This window comes from Bos indicus, chromosome 28, assembly GCF_029378745.1.
Source record: "Bos indicus isolate NIAB-ARS_2022 breed Sahiwal x Tharparkar chromosome 28, NIAB-ARS_B.indTharparkar_mat_pri_1.0, whole genome shotgun sequence".
In the NCBI taxonomy this organism is placed as follows: domain Eukaryota; kingdom Metazoa; phylum Chordata; class Mammalia; order Artiodactyla; family Bovidae; genus Bos; species Bos indicus.
This window is the reverse complement of record NC_091787.1, coordinates 39224679-39244914: the sequence shown is the minus strand read 5'-3', so window position 1 is coordinate 39244914 and position 20236 is coordinate 39224679. Positions and strand designations below refer to the sequence as shown.

General features: G+C 47.8%; 1 protein-coding gene across 1 annotated transcript; it reads right to left on the bottom strand.

Annotated features, from left to right (window-relative positions):
- Positions 1-1735: 1735 nt before the first annotated feature.
- GPR15LG (G protein-coupled receptor 15 ligand) lies at positions 1736-11954 on the bottom strand. The gene is made up of 3 exons (XM_019953960.2): positions 11657-11954; positions 9775-9864; positions 1736-2642 (listed from the first exon to the last, which is right to left on the bottom strand). The coding sequence occupies exons 1-3, from the start codon at positions 11859-11861 to the stop codon at positions 2557-2559; spliced, it is 381 nt and encodes a 126-aa protein (XP_019809519.2). The 5' UTR covers positions 11862-11954; the 3' UTR covers positions 1736-2556.
- Between the last annotated feature and the right edge of the window lie 8282 nt (positions 11955-20236).

Below are 20236 nucleotides of genomic sequence, written 5' to 3'. Positions count from 1 at the left end.
CATTAAGGAGACAGAAGAATTCCAGTTCTGTAATGCACAGCCACTTCCACATGTCTGGTTTTCTTTGTATCCTCTTAGGTCCCCAAGAGCCTTCCCCCCTCCCCCCACCCACTTTTTTGGCCATGCCTGTGGCATGTGGGCTCTTAGTTCCCTAAGCAAGGATCGAACACACACCCTCTGCATTAGAAGCATGGAATCCTAACCACTGGACCACCAGGGAAGCCCCCTGAGAGCCTTGAATAGCGTTATTCCTAAGACTCTCCCTGTCCACTCAATACCTCAAATCCCTTGCCTCTGTATCTTCCTCGCTGCCCTGCCTTAGTTCTACCTCATTCCATCTCCTCCTAATGGTTCTTCCTACCTGCGTTTTCTCCCGCTCCATTGTCCTCAGGATAAGCTCAAAATACCTGATAACTTTGGGTGCTCTTATGGTCCCAGACTGAAACCTCCCCAGTGTTCCCCATTTTGCTGTCCAGTTGCTGGATTCCTCTCAAACACTCAAGTCTTACCCCTGCTTTACCCCAGCACGCACGTGCGTGCGCGCGCACACACACACACACACACACACACACATCCGTCTCTTCTCCAGCTAGAACTCTCCCAGAATCAGCACAGGCATCAGCGCTTCCTCTTTTCAGGTCCACTCCTGAGCCCAGTCCTCTGTTCTTACCTCACTGTGCAGAGCAGTGAAGGCTTCTCAGCCCTCAAGGACTGAATCTGCTCGTCTCTGAGCCCTGGAACTAGCACATTCTGACAGTTACCTACCCCAGGAATGGGTGACTGAGTGGGTGAGTGGATGAGCTCGCAAATTAAGTTTCTGGCAGGAACAGAAAGGTCTGGCCTAGGATGAGGTGAGGACCCTGGGCTTGCCCTGGGACCACTGTCCCCATTGCCGGGTGCCAGGGAACTTCTGCTCATCAGCCTCACACCTGGTGGGTCTGGCATTTTCAGACAGCCGTGGGATGATGTAGGGAGGGGCTTCTCACCTTGCCGGGAGAAGCAGATTAGAAGGAAATTTATTGAGGGATAAGCCTCTTAGACGTGGGCCATCTGTTCCTTCTGAGCCTCCTCTCCACAGTTGCATGTTCACTTGGACATAAACATTCCCTCCAGGATGGGGGCAGGGAAGGCAGGGAGGGGCTTTCTGGAACCAAGCTCCTCTGTTTGTGCCGGGCCCCTTGTGGGCACTTTACATCTGTCTACTTGTTGGGGCCTCACATTAGCTTCTCTGAATAGGCCTTGGACTCTCCATTTTACAGAAATGGGAACTGACTTGACCAGATCACATGAAAATCCTGGGGAGTGCTGGTGTGTCAAACCGGCACACCAGAGACCCTTGCTCCCGTCAGTTCCTCACTCCCCAGCCCTGCCCCCTTTCATGGTTAGGTTGTGCTGTGATGAGGGTGTTGCCTGCAGGAGAGGCCTCAGCGAGTGGGTTTCCTGCAGCAGACAGCTGTGTCTCACTCAGGTCCTGCCTCCTGTGCGGTGCTGTGCTTAGTCGTATCTGACTCTTTGTGACCCCACAGACTGTAGCCCGCCAGGTTCCTCTGTCAATGGAATTCTTCAGGCAAGAAGACTGGAGTGAGTTGCAATGCCCTCCTCCAGGGGATCTTCCCAAACCAAGGGTCGAACCCAGGCCTCCCACATTGCAGGCAGATTCTTCAGCGTCTGAGCTACCAGGGAAGCCCAAGGTCCTACCGAAGGTCCTACCCCCAGTTTTCTCAAACAAACCACGTGCCGTGTATTTTGTTTATTTATTTACAGTTTGTTTCATTGCGTGCTCTTTACAGCAGACTCACATCAGAAAATCAGGCAAGGGTTCCTGCAGGGGCCATGGGATGTGGGACAGCTAGGAGCTTAGGTGTGTCTTGGGTCAGCTGAGCCTCTGCATTGCTGGTTGGCCATTCTTGGGTCCCTGTTACCCTTCACTCTAGCAGGCTCAGAAGTCTCTGGATTTGCAGCTCTTCAGGTCACGATGGAGTCTTGATTATCCGTGTGCAAGTGGCCAGATGGAGACTGAGGCTGGGTGGGCTGGACCTGGCTCACAATGACTCTGAAGGTTGGTGGATGATTGATACCAGGATCTGGAGTTCTGGAACTATGCCAGGGCCTTTGCTCCCTGAGATGAAGCCCTCTAACACCTTAGCTCACTGCCATGAGGCTTGAAAGGGGTAAGTGAAGCCCGTTGGCGCCTTCCTTGGATGTCTTCTCTCACTGGAGTTTGTATCTCTGAAGCCAGCCTGAGCCCAGAGGGACTAAGTTACTTGCCCAAAACCATACAGCAAGAAACAGGCATTCCAGAGCTTGGACTTTCGAATCCATGGTGTGGTTTTCAGAAGATTCTAGTTCAGGCTTTTCTAAAAAAATCATGAGCACAGTCCAACACAGTAGGCAAGAAATGCTGTGTCTTTAAGAAAGGAAGCTCAGGTTCATGGGCAGAGGCTTTGTCATCAGTCCCGACTTTGAGGGGAGCACCCTGGGGGAACCTAAGGCTTCTGGGTGCCTTAAGAATTAATCGTGAGGGTCTCAGGGGTATGGAGCCTGTTTGGGGGCGCACTACACCTGTGGGAGTGCCCCAGGAACCACCCAAAAGCGGTGCTTTGACTTGAGTTTGCATGGTCTGCAGTTTCTCGTACGGTGTCCTAGGAAGAAGCAGCGGGCAGACAAGAACAGACAAGATCAGACAAGAGGCAGAGAGGCAGACAGAGTCAAGGTGGGGGAAAGGGAGAAACACAATTAAGATTACTTTTTAGATAGGAAGATATGTTTAAAAAAAAATCAAAGCAAGTGTCAGATCTTACCCTCTTTCTGGGATGCCCAGAGGGGTGCCCAGAGGGGGTCTTTCATGGCAAACATGACCAGCCCGGGCTATTTCTATCCCATCGGGGAGAAATCTTATTTATTAGCAGAAGATGGAGGCAAGGTAGTTTATCTGTTCAGCCGTCTCTGTCAAGAGCAGAGTCCACTAAAATTGAGGGGTCTGGAAGGTCTGTTTCTGATGGGGGTGGTGAGAGGGTTCACCCTTGAACCCTCAGCTGTCTCCTCTTTCTCAGGTAATGTGTGTCTCAAGGCTTGGTTTGCATCTTTTGATGAACCAGTCCCATTTGTGGGAGGGATAATCCATAAGGAAAGCAAAACCTGCACGCATTAAGCTAGTCTTCATAGTTTTGTTTTTAGCAGCAGAAAAAAATTCTGGAAACAGTCTGAATATCCTGTGGTAGAGAAATGGTTAATTACTAAATGATATGTTGTGATGAAAAAAATGTTTAACTGGGATAAAGCCCTGTGGCTATGAAGACTATACAGCACCTTGAAGAAAAACACATACAATACAATGTTAATTTTAAAAATTGAAAAAAAAACAAGGTATAATAAAAATAAAGCTAGGTAAACATGTTTGCATGAAAAAAGGAAATATGAATGAGATGGTTATTAAATTATGATAATATTCTTTTTTCTGTTTTAGTTTCTGGATTATTACTATATGCAAGGTGGTATACTAGTTAAGAACATAGACTCTGGAGCAGATTACTTGGATTCAAAGCCCCGCTCTACCCCTTACTTACTAGCTGGGTGACCTTCAACAGCTGACTAAACTTCTCTGTGCGTTGGTGCCTTGTCTGTAATAAGAATAGCAATAGTATCTAACTCTTTGGATTATTGTGAGGGTTGAATGAGTTAGCAGATGTAAGTGCCATGCCGTAGTTGCTATATAATTACCAGCTATACAAAAAATAAATTTAATTATCATAATTCTTCCATAGCTTCATGTCTTAATCATAAATAAGTGCTAATATTGGTGTAATTTTCTTTTTCTTCCTATTTGAAAGTGCTTTTGCCTTCCCATAGTGATAATCATAGTAATATACAGTGTTAACTACTCCTTTCTATTAATATTGTATTGTGAGAGTTTTCTACTAGCATTTCTGATGGAGAACCATGATTTCCTGACCACTGCTTCCGCTCTACCCCCTATCCCCACCCTCAAGCCCCAAGACTCTCTTCTCTGGTTCCTACAATAAATAATGTGGTTCAGTTCAGTTCAGTTCACTCGCTCAGTCGTGTCCAACGCTGTGACCCCATGAATTGCAGCACGCCAGGCCTCCCTGTCCATCACCAACTCCCTGAGTTCACTCAAACTCACATCCATCGAGTCAGTGATGCCATCCAGCCATCTCATCCTCTGTCGTTAACTGAGTGCAAGTAAGGATAGAGTTCTCTGACCTTCCTTTGCAATGTGACTTTGCATCTTTTCCCATCACGACAAGGGGTCTATTTCTCTGCTCCTTGAATCTGGTCTGGTGACTTGCTTTGGCCCAGAGAATGAAGTGGAAATGAAGATGGATCAGTTCTGAGGCCTAAAGAGGCCTTAGGTACTTCCCTTCTGTAGGTGGAGCCCTGCAGTCCCCAGGTGAACAAGCCTGAGTTAGCCTGTCAGAGGATGACTCTTCCATGCCTTGTGGAAGAGAGTTCAGTCACTCAACTGAGACCATCCTAGCTTCATCCCACTGACCCCCCAAACATGTGAGAGAGCCCAGAGAGGCTCAGCAGAAGTACCTATCCAAACCCTTGGAAAAATGAATGAGCCCATCCAAGACTGGAAGAATGGTTCAGCTGACCTATAGACTCATAGCAGATGATATCTACATATTGTTTTGGGCCACTGAAGCTGGAGGTGTTTTATTATGCAGCCGTGGCTGACAGGTGTAATTACAAGGAACAAGACCGCTAATCTGAGCCCCTCTGATGAGTCCACTGGGCAGGATGCGTACCCTCTCCACCTCCTCCATCTGTTGCACTGAGCCCTGGTGTCCACCTTGCTACCTTCCAAAGTTGCCAAAACCCTCATGTTATCACACTCAAGGTCTTCAGTGGATAACCTTTGTCTCTGTAGTCTAGGCTCCTTTCTGAAGACAGGGGAAACCCCATGGTGGGGAGGAATATCTCTGTGTCCCTTTCAGCCCCTGCCTCCCACTATAATTCAAGTCACTGTGTGAGGCTTCAAAGCGGGGAAGGTGGCATGGAGCTCTCAGGCCCTAGGAAGCCTGCAGGATGTACAGGCACTCTCTCAGACCCCAAGGACCCTCCCACAAGGCCTCTCCAGCCCTCCCCAGGAGTCCCCTCGCTGACAGCCTCAGGACCCATGGAAGGAGGGCAGCCTGACAGAAGCTCAGTGTCATGGAGTTTCCTGGCTGGTGAGGCCTGGACAGCTGTCTGTCTGACCACACCTAAACCTGAGACCCCTCAAGTCCCAAGAGAACCAACAAATGGAACGTTCCTTTAAAACAATGCTGCCATATAGATGGTTACCAACTTCTCAAATGCTTTAGAGAAAGCCCATTTTTTTTTTTTGACTGGAAAAGGTCAGTTTTCATTCCAATCCCAAAGAAAGGCAATGCCAAAGAATGCTCAAACTACTGCACAATTGCACTCATCTCACACACTAGTAAAGTAATGCTCAAAATTCTCTAAGCCAGGCTTCAGCAGTATGTGAACCGTGAACTTTCTGATGTTCAAGCTGGTTTTAGAAAAGGCAGAGGAACCAGAGATCAAATTGCCAACATCCGCTGAATCATGGAAAAAGCAAGAGAGTTCCAGAAAAGCATCTATTTCTGCTTTATTGACTATGCCAAAGCCTTTGACTGTGTGGATCACAGTAAATTGTGGAAAATTCTGAAAGAGATGGGAATACCAGACCACCTGATTTGCCTCTTGAGAAATTTGTATGCAGGTCAGGAAGCAACAGTTAGAACTGGATATGGAACAACAGACTGGTTCCAAATAGGAAAAGGAGTACGTCAAGGTTGTATATTGTCACCCTGTTTATTTAACTTATATGCAGAGTACATCATGAGAAATGCTGGACTGGAAGAAACACAAGCTGGAATCAAGATTGCTGGGAGAAATATCAATCACCTCAGATATGCAGATGACACCAGCCTTATGGCAGAAAGTGAAGAGGAACTAAAAAGCCTCTTGATGAGAGTGAAAGTGGAGAGTGAAAAAGTTGGCTTAAAGCTCAAAATTCAGAAAATGAAGATCATGGCATCTGGTCCCATCACTTCATGGAAAATAGATGGGGAAACAGTGAAAACAGTGTCAGACTTTATTTTTCTGGGCTCCAAAATCACTGCAGATGGTGACTGCAGCCATGAAATTAAAAGACGCTTACTCCTTGGAAGGAAAGTTATGACCAACCTAGATAGTATATTCAAAAACAGAGACATTACTTTGCCAACAAAGGTCCGTCTAGTCAAGGCTATGGTTTTTCCTGTGGTCATGTATGGATGTGAGAGTTGGACTGTGAAGAAAGCTGAGTGCCAAAGAATTGATGCTTTTTTAACTGTGGTGTTGGAGAAGACTCTTGAGAGTCCCTTGGACTGCAAGGAGATCCAACCAGTCCATTCTGAAGGAGATCAGCCCTGGGATTTCTTTGGAAGGAATGATGCTAAAGCTGAAACTCTAGTACTTTGGCCACCTCCTGGGAAAAGTTGACTCATTAGAAAAGACTCTGATGCTGGGAGGGATTGGGGGCAGGAGGAGAAGGGGACGACAGAGGATGAGATGGCTGGATGGCATCACTGACTCGATGGACGTGAGTCTGAGTGAACTCCGGGAGTTGGTGATGGACAGGGAGGCCTGGTGTGCTGAGATTCATGGGGTCGCAAAGAGTCGGACATGACTGAGCGACTGATCTCATCTGATCTGATCTGAAACAATTTACCAATTGTGGTAAGTTCAGCAAACTGGCCACTCAACACGTTGATTTTTGATGATGGCTTTCTAGAATTAACCCAGAGTCCCATGCTTGCCACTTCATGTCACTGCCATGGGCCTAGCACAGCACTTAGGCAAAGCCATGCTCCTGAAAGACATCTTAGACTGGACAGTGGGCGATACGGGCCTGTGTGTGTCACAGCTGGTGATGGCAGCTCAGGGACATCCTCCAGGCAGCCTAGGCCACTTTCTCTTTCAGCAGACAGGGCACAGGCTCTCCTGTGTCAGTGAACCAGGGTACAAGAGGCCAAATTCCCAGAGCCCGGCACACCCGGCGCCCCTGCTGTTTACTCCACAGTGCTGAGTGAGCCGCAGGGTCAGCCCCAGAAGACGCTGTAAGGGTGGAACCAGTACACCTGGGCATGCTCAGACTTCCTCTGTAGCCACAGAGAGCAAGTTTACCAGGTAGCTGGTGCCATGCCAATGCCTGGCTTTATAGTCACAACCTCACTGACTATGGGGTAATAGATTGTGATCATAGAGTCTATTGTTATACCCATTCACAGGGGAGAAGACTGAGGCTTAGCAGAGCTGAAGCTGCTCAAGGACGCATATCTAGCCAGTGGTGGAGCTGAGATTCCAACGCAGACAGAGCTTCCCTTGCAGGAAGTCTGCGTTCTCCCTCAGGCACCTGCATGTCTTCATAATGTGATGAGGAAACTCCTTTCTATGCAGGAGGCAGTTGTTGCAATGGAAATACATGGACAGACACAAGTTTCTGGCTCTGCCTCATAACCTTTCTGAGCTTCAGTTTCAAATCTGTAAAATGGACCATGCTGCCCTGGGATGGTACCAAGGATTTAAATGAGACTGCATGGTAGGGACCTAGTAAAAATGCTTGCTTTGCCCTTCTTGTTCTAAGTTGCTTGCAGATCCCTGCAGTGGAATTTAAAAGCTATGTACACTGATAGAAATCCAGACTCAGCATGGGAGCCACACACTTAGATTATTCTGAAGTATTGTGTGACTCAAAAAAAGAGAGCTACCCTTGTGCTGTGCACAAGGAGTTAATGCTGCTGTTTCCTATGAGTCGTGTGTGCGTGCATGCACATACATCTTCAACTTCTCTTTTCTTTATTGTAATAAAAAACATTTTCACAGGGAATTCCCTGGTGGCTTAGTGGTTAGGATTCTGGGCTTTCAGTGTTGTGGGAAGTCCTTCTGGCTCATACATGAGCTAACTTGAATTTTACGCTCAATAAAACAGCCTTTGTGTGCCTATCAAACATACATTGTACATCTGCTTTGAATATTTTTAAAAAAGGGCACATTGACCAGAAGTAAAGAATGTCCATGTTTAAAGTGTAGATTAAATGCTCCCCTTCCTAGGACACCAATGCTACTTCTCTGATGATAAGAGTCACTTTCCAGGTACCAAGGCCATACTGATTTGCTGTGTACAGGTTGGTCTGTTTTTTTATTTTTTTCCTAAAAAAAACCTTGAAGAAATGTGACCCTGACTTGTTTAATTGTCTTATTCTGACAAGATATGAAACTGGTGAAAACTCTGCTTCTCTTGGGCAGTTTCTCAAGAGTCAACTGGGAAGCAGGCTTCTGGCTAGTCTTCAGTTTGGCTCAAATAAAACTCTTTTCTAGTCTTACTTTTGATTGTTTATTCATTATTTTCATTGACAAGTGCTCCTGAGCAAGTCCATTCTGGGGAGGGCGTTGCAGGGTCTGAGCCCAGCCTGGCCTCCCGGTGCGGAGAGACTCAGGGAAACAGCCCTCCTCTGCCAGGCTGGAGCCTCCAGGGAGAGCCAGGCTGCAGCCAGACAGCCAGCCAGCCCGGGTGGGGGCCTTACACTCGGGTTCAGGGTGTGAGAACCGGTTATTTTTACCCAGCCCCAGTGGGATGTGATGCCACTCTGGAAAGGGGGGCTGTCAGCTTCTCCAGAGAAGTGGCCCGAGGCTGAGCCATGCAGCCTGCCTCCCTCCCTCTGCTTCACACCCAGGCCTCCCTTTGGCACACAGAACTCTTGATAATCAGGCGGGGTGTGGAGGCTCCAGCTCTGGTCACGGGCTCCCTGAGCCATGGCCCCAGAGGAGTCAGCAGAGCTGGGCCTTCTTAGACACCTGAGATGGGGCCTTCCTTAGGCTGCAGAGACTAAGTGGGGGATGGGGGACAGGAACCCTGGGTTTGTGTCAGGCCTGGCTGGCTTTTCCCCTGGGGACTCTGACTGCCCCAGGCCCTAGGACCTTCTACCAAAGGCCAGCCAAGGTTCAGCCATCCCAACCTTGCATCCTGGGTTAGGTAACTCCCATGCATCAGCCTGCCCTGTCCTGGTGCCCCAGTACTGTGAGCTGGGAGCCTGTAGCCCTCTGTTGGCCTGTCTCCTCACCCCTCAATCCCCCTGCCCCCCAGGCCTTGTAGGAGAGGGCAGCCTTGTTCTTCGCGGCCTCACCCTGGCAGGGAGTCCAGCTCTGCACCCCTAGCCTGCCGCCTGGGATGCGTGCTGCCTGCCTGCAGCTCGGGACTCCTTGGATCTGTGCACCCCATCCCCTCTGCCACCCCACCTCATGGGCCAGCTCACTCACCAGGCCAGCCCTGCCTTGGCTCGTAGCTTCTCTGAGCACCTCGCGCTCCCCATCTGCTCTGTATTCATGCCTGCTGTTTCCCCTCCTGCGCCATCCCTTCCACACTCCTTCTGCCAGTTCCTTGGTCTTTTGCGTCTCACAAAGGTTGGCGCCTCTGATGCCTCCCACCCAGGGTAAGGACCTTCTCCATCCCATTTTCTAATTGCATCCTGTTCTTTCTCTTGAGGGAATGTATTCAATCCAAGGTGATTAATCTGTTGACTTTTTTTGGGGGGGGGCAGGTCAGTTTCCCCCACTAGACTAGAAAGATCCATGAGGCCAAGATCACGTCTGCTCATGGCTTCTCCACAAAAGGGCCTGATGCCAGGAATGGAGGGCGGGTGGGCGGGGGGGACATACACAGCCTGTCCCACAGCCTCCGTAGAGCATTTCCTTATACCTGGGCAGTTGTGCGGTGCTTACCTTTCTGGGTCATCAGGTCAGGGCCAGGAATTCGGAGACAGCAGGGCTTGCCTTTTCCGGGCTTGGCATGATGCTTCGAGTGACTTCTCCCTGAGAGGGGACACAGGAACAGAGTCCCTCCCTTAGCACACTTGGGGACACTGGGGACAGGGTCTGTGCAGGAGTGACAGGAGGGAACTTCAGGCCCCAAGGCCAAGGGCTTGGGAATATTTATTCAGGGAAACTCAGGATGGGTCAGGCTACAGGAGGATCCAGGGAGAGTGGGCCTTGAGGCTGTCTCTTTTCCATAAATAACAAAGTCAATGTGGGGAGACACTCTGCCCTCAGAATATGTCTTCCTCATCTTCCTGCCCAAGAAACAGTTCGGCACCGTCACTCAGAAGTATCTATACCCTTGGGGCTTCCATGGTGGTCCAGGGACTACGATTCTGTGCTCCCAACGTCGGGGACCCAGGTTCCATCCCTGGTCAAAGAACGAGATCCCTCATGTTGCAGCTAAGAGTGTGCAGGTGGCAACTGAGACCTGGTGCAGCCACACTAAAAGAGTAAATGTTTTTTAAGAATCATCTATACCCTTTGACATAGTAATTCTCTCCCCTGGGCAATCTAGGAAAATCAGCCGAAATATAGGAAATGTTTTATGTAGACCATGCTTTTTACTGTATACGTAAAATAGCTCAAAGTTGTGAATCATTTAAATATCTAAACATGTAAATTCATCACAGTACATTCATGTAGTGGCGAGTTATACCTAAAATTATTAGTTAAATAACCCCATTTTGGGGAATCTGGTAGAGACACTCCTAGGATAGGAAGCTTAATTAGGAAAGACATTCCTCTTCACTGAAATGTCATCAAGGCAGCATTGGCGATCTCTAACATGTCCAACAGAAGAGGTCTGATAAATCATGTTGCTATGGGCTGTGTTTATGTGGCAATGTTCATTGCAGAAACTTTAGAAAGTGAATACTTTCGATAATCCTACTGCTCAGGCAGAGATGGCTGCTGTTGACATTCTGGTGTAAATGCTTCCAGATTTCAATTGTAAATATTTTTGGTGACTATAATAATACAGTGATAAACAAAACGGATACAAGAGCAAACATACAGAGAGATATCCATTACAAAGATGCTTGTAAGCATACTGAAAAGAAATAAACAAAATGTTGAACATGGCTATTCTTGAGTAATGAAATTATGGGTGTTTTTCACTCCAGTATTTATTTCTATATCCCCAAATTCAGATAAATGTTAAAATAACCATAACTGTTAAAAAAAAAACACACACACAGTAAGCAGTTTTTAGAGGGTTAGGCAAGAGAAAAAGTTCAAAATATTCAGCAATCTGAATTGAAAAAGATAGGAGCGCTAAACACTCATATCTGTAAAGGTGCAAGGGCCATGTGCCCCAGTTCTAAATGAACATGCCTCCCCACCACATTCTCACCCCATCTGCCACAGGTGTTTGCATGAGATTTGGGGGTGTTCAGACCAGATGGTCTACTAATCAGTGTATTCACTCGTTCAACACAGATTGACTGCATTATTCACATGTATCAGAGTGGCTCCAAAGCTTCCAGTGAGGTAGGAATTAGGCGCAGTAGAAGCAGCGTGCTCACCACACAGACACAAAACCTCTTCCTGTTACTTAGTGCGTGCGTGTGCGGGGAGCTGGCACTGTGGACAGATTGCAGGGTTTAAGGCTTCTGAGCCTCCCTCTGGTGCTGCTGCTGTGAATAGAGGTGCCATATGGGTTCAAGGGTGACGTCTTTCAGGGCCCAGGACTGCCTGCCCTCCAACATTTCCTGATTCCCACCATCCCAGACCAGAGAATCCCTGCTCAGGGACCGGCACCCTGGGCGGGGACAGGGAAGAGTCCTACCTTCTGCGGAGAAGACGGACAAGCAGAGAAGCAGGATGCAGAGCAGGCTGGTGAGGATTAGAAGCCTCATGGTGGCGAGCCAGGAACCTCGCGACCTGGGGAGGCTGCTGTGCTGCAGAAGTCCTCCCTTGGGGCCACCTGGGAACTTTATAGAGCAGCAGAGATAGAGGTGTTTCCCAGTGGGCAGGGCACTTGGAATTCTCATAAAGGGTAGAGTCAGCCCCTCCCAAGAGGAAAAAACCCAAACCAGCTTTTCAAGAAGTTGAGAGCATTTCGTGAACTGTAACACGCAAAGCTATAAATGCCCAGCCCCAGGGGGGAGCTCCCAGCCCTGGCTTCAGAAAGCTCCTGGGAAGGAAGAGTCATTTTCCAGGGTTGAACATTAACTTTTAGTGTCAGTAATCATTCTATCAAACACAGATTTTCCTGTTTATTCCTTAGATGTGGCAGGGAGAACAGAACCATAAAACCCTTTGCAAAATCTCAGGGGAAGAGTCTTGAGCAGTGAGTGAAAAATAGGGAGCCCAGGGCAAGGAATCAGACAGCCTGGGTTTGAGTCCTTGGTCTGCCACATATCCATGGTGTGTCCTTGAACTTGCCATCAAATGTCTTTGAGTCTGCTTCCTATCTGTGAAGTGGGTACACTGCTCTCTTTCCCACAAACCTGAACAAGGACGTGCGTGAGAAGCCACCCGAAGCACAGGAGATGCTTGTACAGCTGGAAAGGAGATGGATTGGTGGCTGCACCTTGACGGGTATTTAAGATAGTAATGAAACAAAAGAACATGCGGGTTAAGGATCAACGTGAGAAAAGACGCGAAGGAAGAACATCTTATGACAGCAAGCATGGGGGAAAGTTGGTCAATGGTACTGGTGGCTTGAGAGTCACCTACTCACTGGATACACATCATGGGCTCGGCTGTGTACTGGGCCCCAGGGACACAGAAGACACTGTGACCGGCTGGTCTCAGGGAGCTTCTGTTGGTGGAGGGCGTCGTGCAGACACACAGAATTGGCATTTGCCCTTGTGATATCATGTCTCTCTGTCCTTTGCCTTAATAAGTCTGCCCTTCTAACCAAAGAGCTGGCTCTGGTTCCCAGCGTTGAAGGGCATGTGGACAGATGGTAGTATCAGGTTCAGCTCTCTAGGATCGTACTAGTTTCTGGCAGTCAGTTCGGACAATCCCCACTGCCTGGGACTGGCCCTCTTCTCTTGCTAGAGATTAGAGATTCAATTTAGATCACATTCTCAGACAGCTTCCTGAGCAAATTGCTTGGCCAGGGGATTTCTGACAGTCAGCCTGTGTGCTTTGATGTGTTTTCAAAAACCTTTAAAACCAGTCCACACAAGGAAACTAGTTGGAGCCACTGGGCTCAAGGACCAAATGTCATACTGCGTTAGTCACTTGCCTGGCCCCTGCCTGATTCCCTTTCCAGGCTGTGTTCTGAATCCTGCTGGCTGTGCTGAGTGGGCAGTGGCAGAAGGTATGATGAGAAAGACCCAAGGGGTCTGCCAAGGGTGGCTTCAGAGCAGGTGCCAAGGAGAGGCATCGTAGGAAGGAGAGGCCGAGAGAGGATGGGGCTGGTCTTGAGGCTGCATTCGTCAGCCCACACCTTGTTCTTAGATTGCTTGTTACAGGTTCCTAAACTCAGCAACATTTCCTGAAGATGCTTCCTAAGATTGAGATTACATCCATGACCCACATCAAGTACTTTACCACTATTTTATCTAATTCTTATCTGGGGTTACTTGGGGTGCCACCGAGTTCTCTGGGCAACAGCATACCTTTGGCTGCCACTCACCCGTTACCTGCTGAAATAGGTACTCTTTGCATTGGCATGGTTCCTTTTTCCTTTTGGCAAACCATCATCAGAGGTGAAAAGAACAAGCCACTTGGCAGAGGGAGTAGAGACTGGCCAAGCTGAACTCTCACTGCTTAGCAGTGGTGCAGAAGTTAGGAGAGAGTCAACCCTGAATATTCATCGGAAGGACTGATGCTGAAGCTGAAGTTCCAATACTTTGGCCACGTGATGGGAAGAGCCAACTCATTGGAAACAACCCTGATACTGGGAAAGATTGAAGGCAAAAGGAGAAGGGGGCAACAGAGGATGAGATGGCTGGATAGCATCACTGAGTCAGTGGATATGAATCTGAGCAACTTTGGGAGATAGTGGAGGATAAGGAAGCCTGCTGTTGCTGCTAAGTCACTTCAGTCGTGTCCAACTCTGTGCGACCCCATAGACGGCAGCCCACCAGGCTCCCCCGTCCCTGGGATTCTCTAGGCAAGAACACTGGAGTGGGTTGCCATTTCCTTCTCCAATGCAGGAAAGTGAAAAGTGAAAGTGAAGTCGCTCAGTCGTGTCCGACTCTTAGTGACCCCATGAACTACAGCCTACCAGGCTCCTCCGTCCATGGGATTTTCCAGGCAAGAGTACTGGAGTGGGGTGCCATTGCCTTCTCTGTAAGGAAGCCTAGCATGCAGCAATCCATGGGGTCGCAGAGAGTCAGACATGACTGAGCGACCGAACAACAACAACCCAGGCTAGTGAAGAGATTTGTTGAGATTTACGCTCTAACTAAAGCCAGGACTTGGGTAATTTTCTCAGAACCCTCAGCCACTCAGCCAGAGAGTCAGAAATAGACATTAGGTTTTCAGTATGGCTTTTTTGTCACCATAGAACAGAGCCATGGGGGCACGGAACAGTTAAGAGCAAGAAGAACCGGCAATCTCAGGAGACTGTTACTTACACACTCACACATACGATTCACAGATTCTCAGGTGTTCCTGGGACCATATGTTTAAAGAGAAGAGTAGATTCAGATGTCAGAATTCCATCTCCTTTTTAAATGCTTCTAAAAAATTACTGAAGCGATCTCTGATGCATTCATTTGAATAACACAGGGTATTAAGTATAAATTCCATCTGTAATCCCACTCCCCAGAGACAATTCCTGTTCACAGATTTATCACCTGATTTTTTAACATTTCAAAGATAGCTGTCAACTTCTTTAAAAAAGGAAGAAACACCTCTGGCTCTTTAGAATATTTGAAATCTCATGTCGAACTGAGAGAGGTGAAAATGAGAAGCATTTTAACAGGAACACGTTAGTTTTTAAGCACATGAAGTTTGGGTACAAAAATAATCAAATTTGAGGCTTTGAATCCTTTCCAAAGATGAATTGGAACACTTGGCGGCCTTCCTGAGAAATAAGTCTCCGGAGACACACCTAACACACAGGGGAATTTACAAGGAAGAAAATATTTTCAAGTTAAGTCTGTGATTTGTGAGGTCAATTAGGAAAATGCCTGAAGCCCTTTACGGTAAGAACATTCTGGCTCGTGTCCCTCACTTCACTCTTGGCCATCATGCTTTTCTTCAAGGATGCTTTATGGACCCCGTGATTGATCAGAAATGATTCTCCCTCTTTTATTTGCCCAGCAAATTGCAGGTCAGTTTATAATATAGGGAGGGGTCAGCATCTGGTGTGGTCCTTCAACTGTCTTCTAATTTAATTCTCCTCCTGCCTTAGGGATGCAGGCATTTCATTTCCATCTTGCAACAAGGGAAAGGAGTTTTCTTTCACCTGAACAGGTTATGGTAACTTCTCACTTGGAACCAGTCTTGTGCCTCCAAAGCTGAGGTTCTTTCCTGACTTGGTTCTACAAGAACTCGTTGGTTGGAAATAATCCACAATGTTAATGTTTAGCTTACGTGCCATCCTCAATCTGCACCCAAACCCGATACTTTCTCTGTGTTTTTACAGCTAATCTGAACTTCCTCATCAGCCTCCAGCTCACTGGATCCTGCCTGCCTCTGGGTTGCTCTGCTGCTGGGGTCAGGACTGGTGAACCAGGGCCTGCTGCCTCCACCTCTGCCCTCACTGGCCCCCTCGGTGCTCAAAGTTGCTGTGAATCCTTCCACCTCTCCTCTTGCCTCTCCCGCTGCCTGCCCCCAGTCACGGCTGTGGGCTGCCCTGGCTCACCATGGTGGCTACTGGCAGACCTGTTGGCTCCTCCATGGGCACACGCCAGAAAATGATCTCCTCTCCCACACCATGAAGCCGCCCGAGGAGACTGGAAGGCACTGTCTTTCCCATCCTCTGGCCGCTCCATGCTGGTGCTGCAGCACCTATGAAGCCACCACCTCTGAGTCTCTAATGGGACCAGTCCCTTGGCTTTCTGCTTTCTCACTGGACTTCCTGGCCTCTCGCCTCCACCCCTTCACACCCACAACATGGTTTTAGTCTGGAGTAGGGGACTCAGGACACTTGCGATCGCTGTCTCCCTACCTTCCCCTACACTTGTGAAGAGCCCAGGCTCTACAGCCACGAGATCCAGGCTCTAAGCGGAGCCGTGCCGTGTGTAAGCTGTATGACTCAGGACAAGTTGCTCAACTCCTCTGTTCCTCAGTTTCTTTGCTCCTCTGTAAAACAGTAGTTGAAGCTGGAGAGGAAGAGATCCCTTTGATGAAAGCGGGATGGTAAAGTATCGTGTTATATGAAAAGGAGTTTTTGTTCCATTAGGCAGTCAGTTGCCAGCAGTGGAGTGCAAAGCTTTCCCTTCTTTTTTCAATAGCAACCTGTCTCCAAGAAATACCAACCTCCCACTGGTGTTCAAGAATGTACTATGCTTCAGTGCGAAATGACTGTCTTTTCTTGCCACGATTCAGGGCTAAGAAAAAATAAGCACACCGAAATTCAGGTCTAAATGACTGACAGCAGACCCACTCATGAACGAGGACCTTGATGGGGAAGGGTGAAAGGACCAGCAGAACGGGTGCCAGGAACTTGGGCAGCAGGGAGGAGGAGGAGGATGCCAAGATGTCCCGCTTCTGCCAGTGCTCGGAGCTGGAGGATGGCAGGGAGGGTTGGGATGGATCCTGTTTGTCAGCATCTGCTGTGCTTTGCAAGTTTGGCAGCAGGCTTCCCAGAAGAGAGGTGTCACCTTCCCTTACTCTCACCCCCACACCTAGCACCACCAGGACCCGGTGGATGCCTAAGGTGCGGCAAGAGCTCTGTGTCCTGGGCTAAACTTCAACCCTGACATCACTGCAGACACAGCACATCAGCGCTTCAAGGACCTTGAAGGCTCTGGGTCAGTCCCACTCAGGTGAGATGGTGCCAAAGGCCACAGGGTGGAGAGAGGTTCTGCTTTCCCTCTAAGTTTCTAAAATCCGAAAAGCTTCTTTTAAAGTGTTTCAACGTATTTTCTCTCCCTATGGACTTCCCATTTTACAAAACTATTTGTTGTGGCATTTAGTTGCTAAGTCACATCTGACTCTTGGTGACCACATGGACTGTAGCCCTCCAGGCTCCTATGTCCATGGGATTTCCCAGGCAGGAATACTGGAGTAGGTTGGCACTTTCTTATATCTTCCCAACTCAGGGATCAAACCCATGTCTCCTCCATTGGTAGGCAGATTCTTTACCACTGAGCCACCAGGGAAGCCCCCCAAAACTATTTAGGGGCAGATATAATATACTGAAAAAGATACTGAACACCCCATTTCCCTTCCAAATGCCCATTTTTCTGTCACTCAGAATTAACAAGAGTAAAAATCTTGTCATAATTTCTCCACCTTCTTTTTGCCATGCCTCAGGGCATGCAGGATCTTAGTTCCCTAACCAGGGATTGAACCCATGCCCCATGGCGTGGAAGCTCAGAGTCCTAATCACTACACTGCCAGAGAAGACCCCAACTTCTTTTTTAAATGCTTCTTCTACTTAAATGAGGTAGGAGATCGCACTTCCGTCTTTTCTGAAGCAGCCAGTACAATGGTGACATAACATGTGAGCACACAATTAGTCACAGACACATTTGGTGTGCAGGCAGAGGCCGCTGCTGCTAAGTCGCTTCAGTCGTGTCCGACTCTGTGCGACCCCATAGATGGCAGCCCACCTCTGCAAAGTAGGTCAGGATACTTCCCATGATGCCTTGTGTGGAGGCTGCCCCAGACACGCCCCTTCCCATCAAAGCTGGGGGCTCCCAACCCTTCTGTGGTACGCAGGACATCGGTGTTCCTGTGAGCACTTACATAATTGCTGTCTCTGAACTCCTGGAGCGATCAGTCTGGATACTGCTTTTGTAGTTTCTGAATAATTACTTCACAATTACCTTGGTTTGTTTGTTGCCGTTTCTCCTAACAGCTTGCTACCAAATAGTGACTCTCTTCACCTGACTTCTTAAAAAAGTGACGTGTAAAGATTAATGCTGTGGTGTACAGCCCCGAAATTTCCCACCAATGGTAGAGGTTTGTCTCCAGTGTTCCCTGCTCAAAGGTCACCAGGGCCAGGGCCAGTGGCTGTCTCTCACTTTGGGAGCTCTTCTGGCCACCACCCATTGCCTCTGCCCATCTGATGCTGTCTTCTAGCTGACAAGTTTGCAGCCAGGCTTTGACAGGAGGGCAAAAATGGGTCTCCTTCATCCTGGTTTGTTCCCACAGTTGGTGCTAGGAGGTCTTTCCTTCAAGGAGTACCAAACTGAACCAACTTGTTAATTCCCTACTCTCCTTATGAACAGATCATACCCAAGCACAAAAGCTTTCTTTCTCAGCCACCACTGCCCTTTCTGTTCATAAGTCATTCTGCATTGCTGGGAAATCAGTCCATTCAGCCTGTGTTAAGTACATGACTGGGTGGGGCTAGGTTGTTCTTACTTTTCTTGTGGAAGATTCCCTCTGAATCATCAGATCCCTGTTCTTACAGGACAATGAACTATGAGAAACAGAAAACAAATCATTGAGAACTACCATTATTTCTTCAATTCTAAGATGCCACTGATTTAAAGATAAGCGGTTTGGTTTTATGGGGAAAAAATTACAAAATCAAATACACGTTTCAGAAATGAAGTGTGAAAAATATTGCATCTGAGAACAGGTAGCATGACTAACACGCTAATATATCAAGACATGACACCTCCTGGGAGATCATCATTAGAACCTCAGGTTACCAAGCCCTGTGATGCTATGTAAACTGCCCTGGGGTGCACAGGCGAGCAGTCCACCTTTCCAGGCATGTGGAAGGTTAGGCTGGAAGGATGGCCATCTGACACCACACTTACTGGTCATCAGATTTTAACAAGCGCTTAGTGGAAAGCATTTAAATATTTAAAAACTGTCTGAATTTGCCCAGTTATGAGAATGAATGTCAGGTTGATCCTGCCAGAAAAAAATCAATCCTGTATTTCTGGGTGTAGTCACAGAGACCCTCCCCTCCCCCACCCAAAGGCTTCCAGCTGTAGCCCCAAGGTTGCAACACAACTTCTCAGTTGAAGGCAGAGGGCTGAGAGGCCCCTTTGGAGGGCTGATATTCCATTAGGTGAGGAAGCAACACACCCAACGAGCAGAGCGGCATGCTGAGGCTGAAGGGAACACACCGTGCTGCTCCTGCCACGTGCTGACTAGCAGCAGCCCTGCCTAGGACCAGCTGAGAGTATAAACCTCCTTCCCCACCAGACTTTTCACTTACTTCATCTTTGCTGAAGATGAAAAGGAGACACAAAATGCTCCTTTTGCTATTTTCAAGTATTAATAATATTGAGAGGGCTTTCTCCATCTTCCTGAGCTGTTTCAAAAAATACAAAGTGGTCAAGATCATAACTTTCATCTTTTCCTGAAAACAGCTTCCATTCTGAGTGCCAGTGAAACTGAGTACTATTTAATAAGGAGGATTTCATCTTACTGATTATTACATCAACCTTAAATAAATGGCCTGCTTTGTAGCTTCAAGTGGACTGGGCAATACAAGAGTTTCTGGTCCTCTATATAATAGGATCTAGGAAGTAAAACATCGATTACCATCCATTTACCCTTCAATATCAATGCCTTTTGATAAACACTAAAATTCTAACGTTCTGCTAAACCTCAACCTATTTAACTAGTACAGAGTTTCTGATTCTCAAATAGGACTTCAGCTCTACGGCATTCATCACAAACAGTATAACTGGTTAACTCTGCCACTTTATTTTTCCCTGCTATGACCTTGTGCAAAGACAACCTGTGGGCTTTGGTTTACTCCTCTGCAAAATGGGGGAAGCAGTGCTTGGCTCAAAGGAATGTTATGATCACACAAAGGACAGCATACAACACGGAAAAATTTCAATTCAATCATTAGCTTTAACATGCCTGGATCCTCCTACCCTATTCCAATGATACAGATCTTGGGTATCAACTCCAGGGACTTTAACTGGGACACATCCTACACAGATGAACAATTTTAAGGAAAGCATGCCTTTCTTCCCAGATCCTAACACTCAAAATGCACATAAAATACTCAGAAGTCCGGGGCCCTAGGCCCAGCACACACCACCAGCTGTGAGCAGGACGTCGGGCTTCACATCTTGCCATCTGCCCCCATGTCTCCGCCCTGACTCCGCTGTATTGCTGCTGTGTAAAATGCCCTACCTTTTTTATGTGCTGTAACTATGTTTACTCTTGAAGACTTCCTCCTTGGACATCTTAGAAACACACTTTGTTCACTTCTCTTGTAACATTCATCACAATAGATTATGGTTGTTTTTACATGAGGTTGCTGTACTTTAGAAGGCAATTTCTACTTATTATTGCCTCTCCTGGGTCCAGT

What these genes read in the sequence shown, in the direction of transcription:
- GPR15LG (XM_019953960.2), bottom strand. Translation starts at nt 11,861, where the DNA reads ATGAGAATTCCAAGTGCCCTGCCCACTGGGAAACACCTCTATCTCTGC. An exon ending in GTCCGTCTTCTCCGCAGAAG is followed by an intron (nt 9,865 to 11,656) that starts GTAGGACTCTTC and finishes GTCCCCTCTCAG; the next exon opens with GGAGAAGTCACTCGAAGCAT. An exon ending in TGACCTGATGACCCAGAAAG is followed by an intron (nt 2,643 to 9,774) that starts GTAAGCACCGCA and finishes GCTTCTTCCTAG; the next exon opens with GACACCGTACGAGAAACTGC.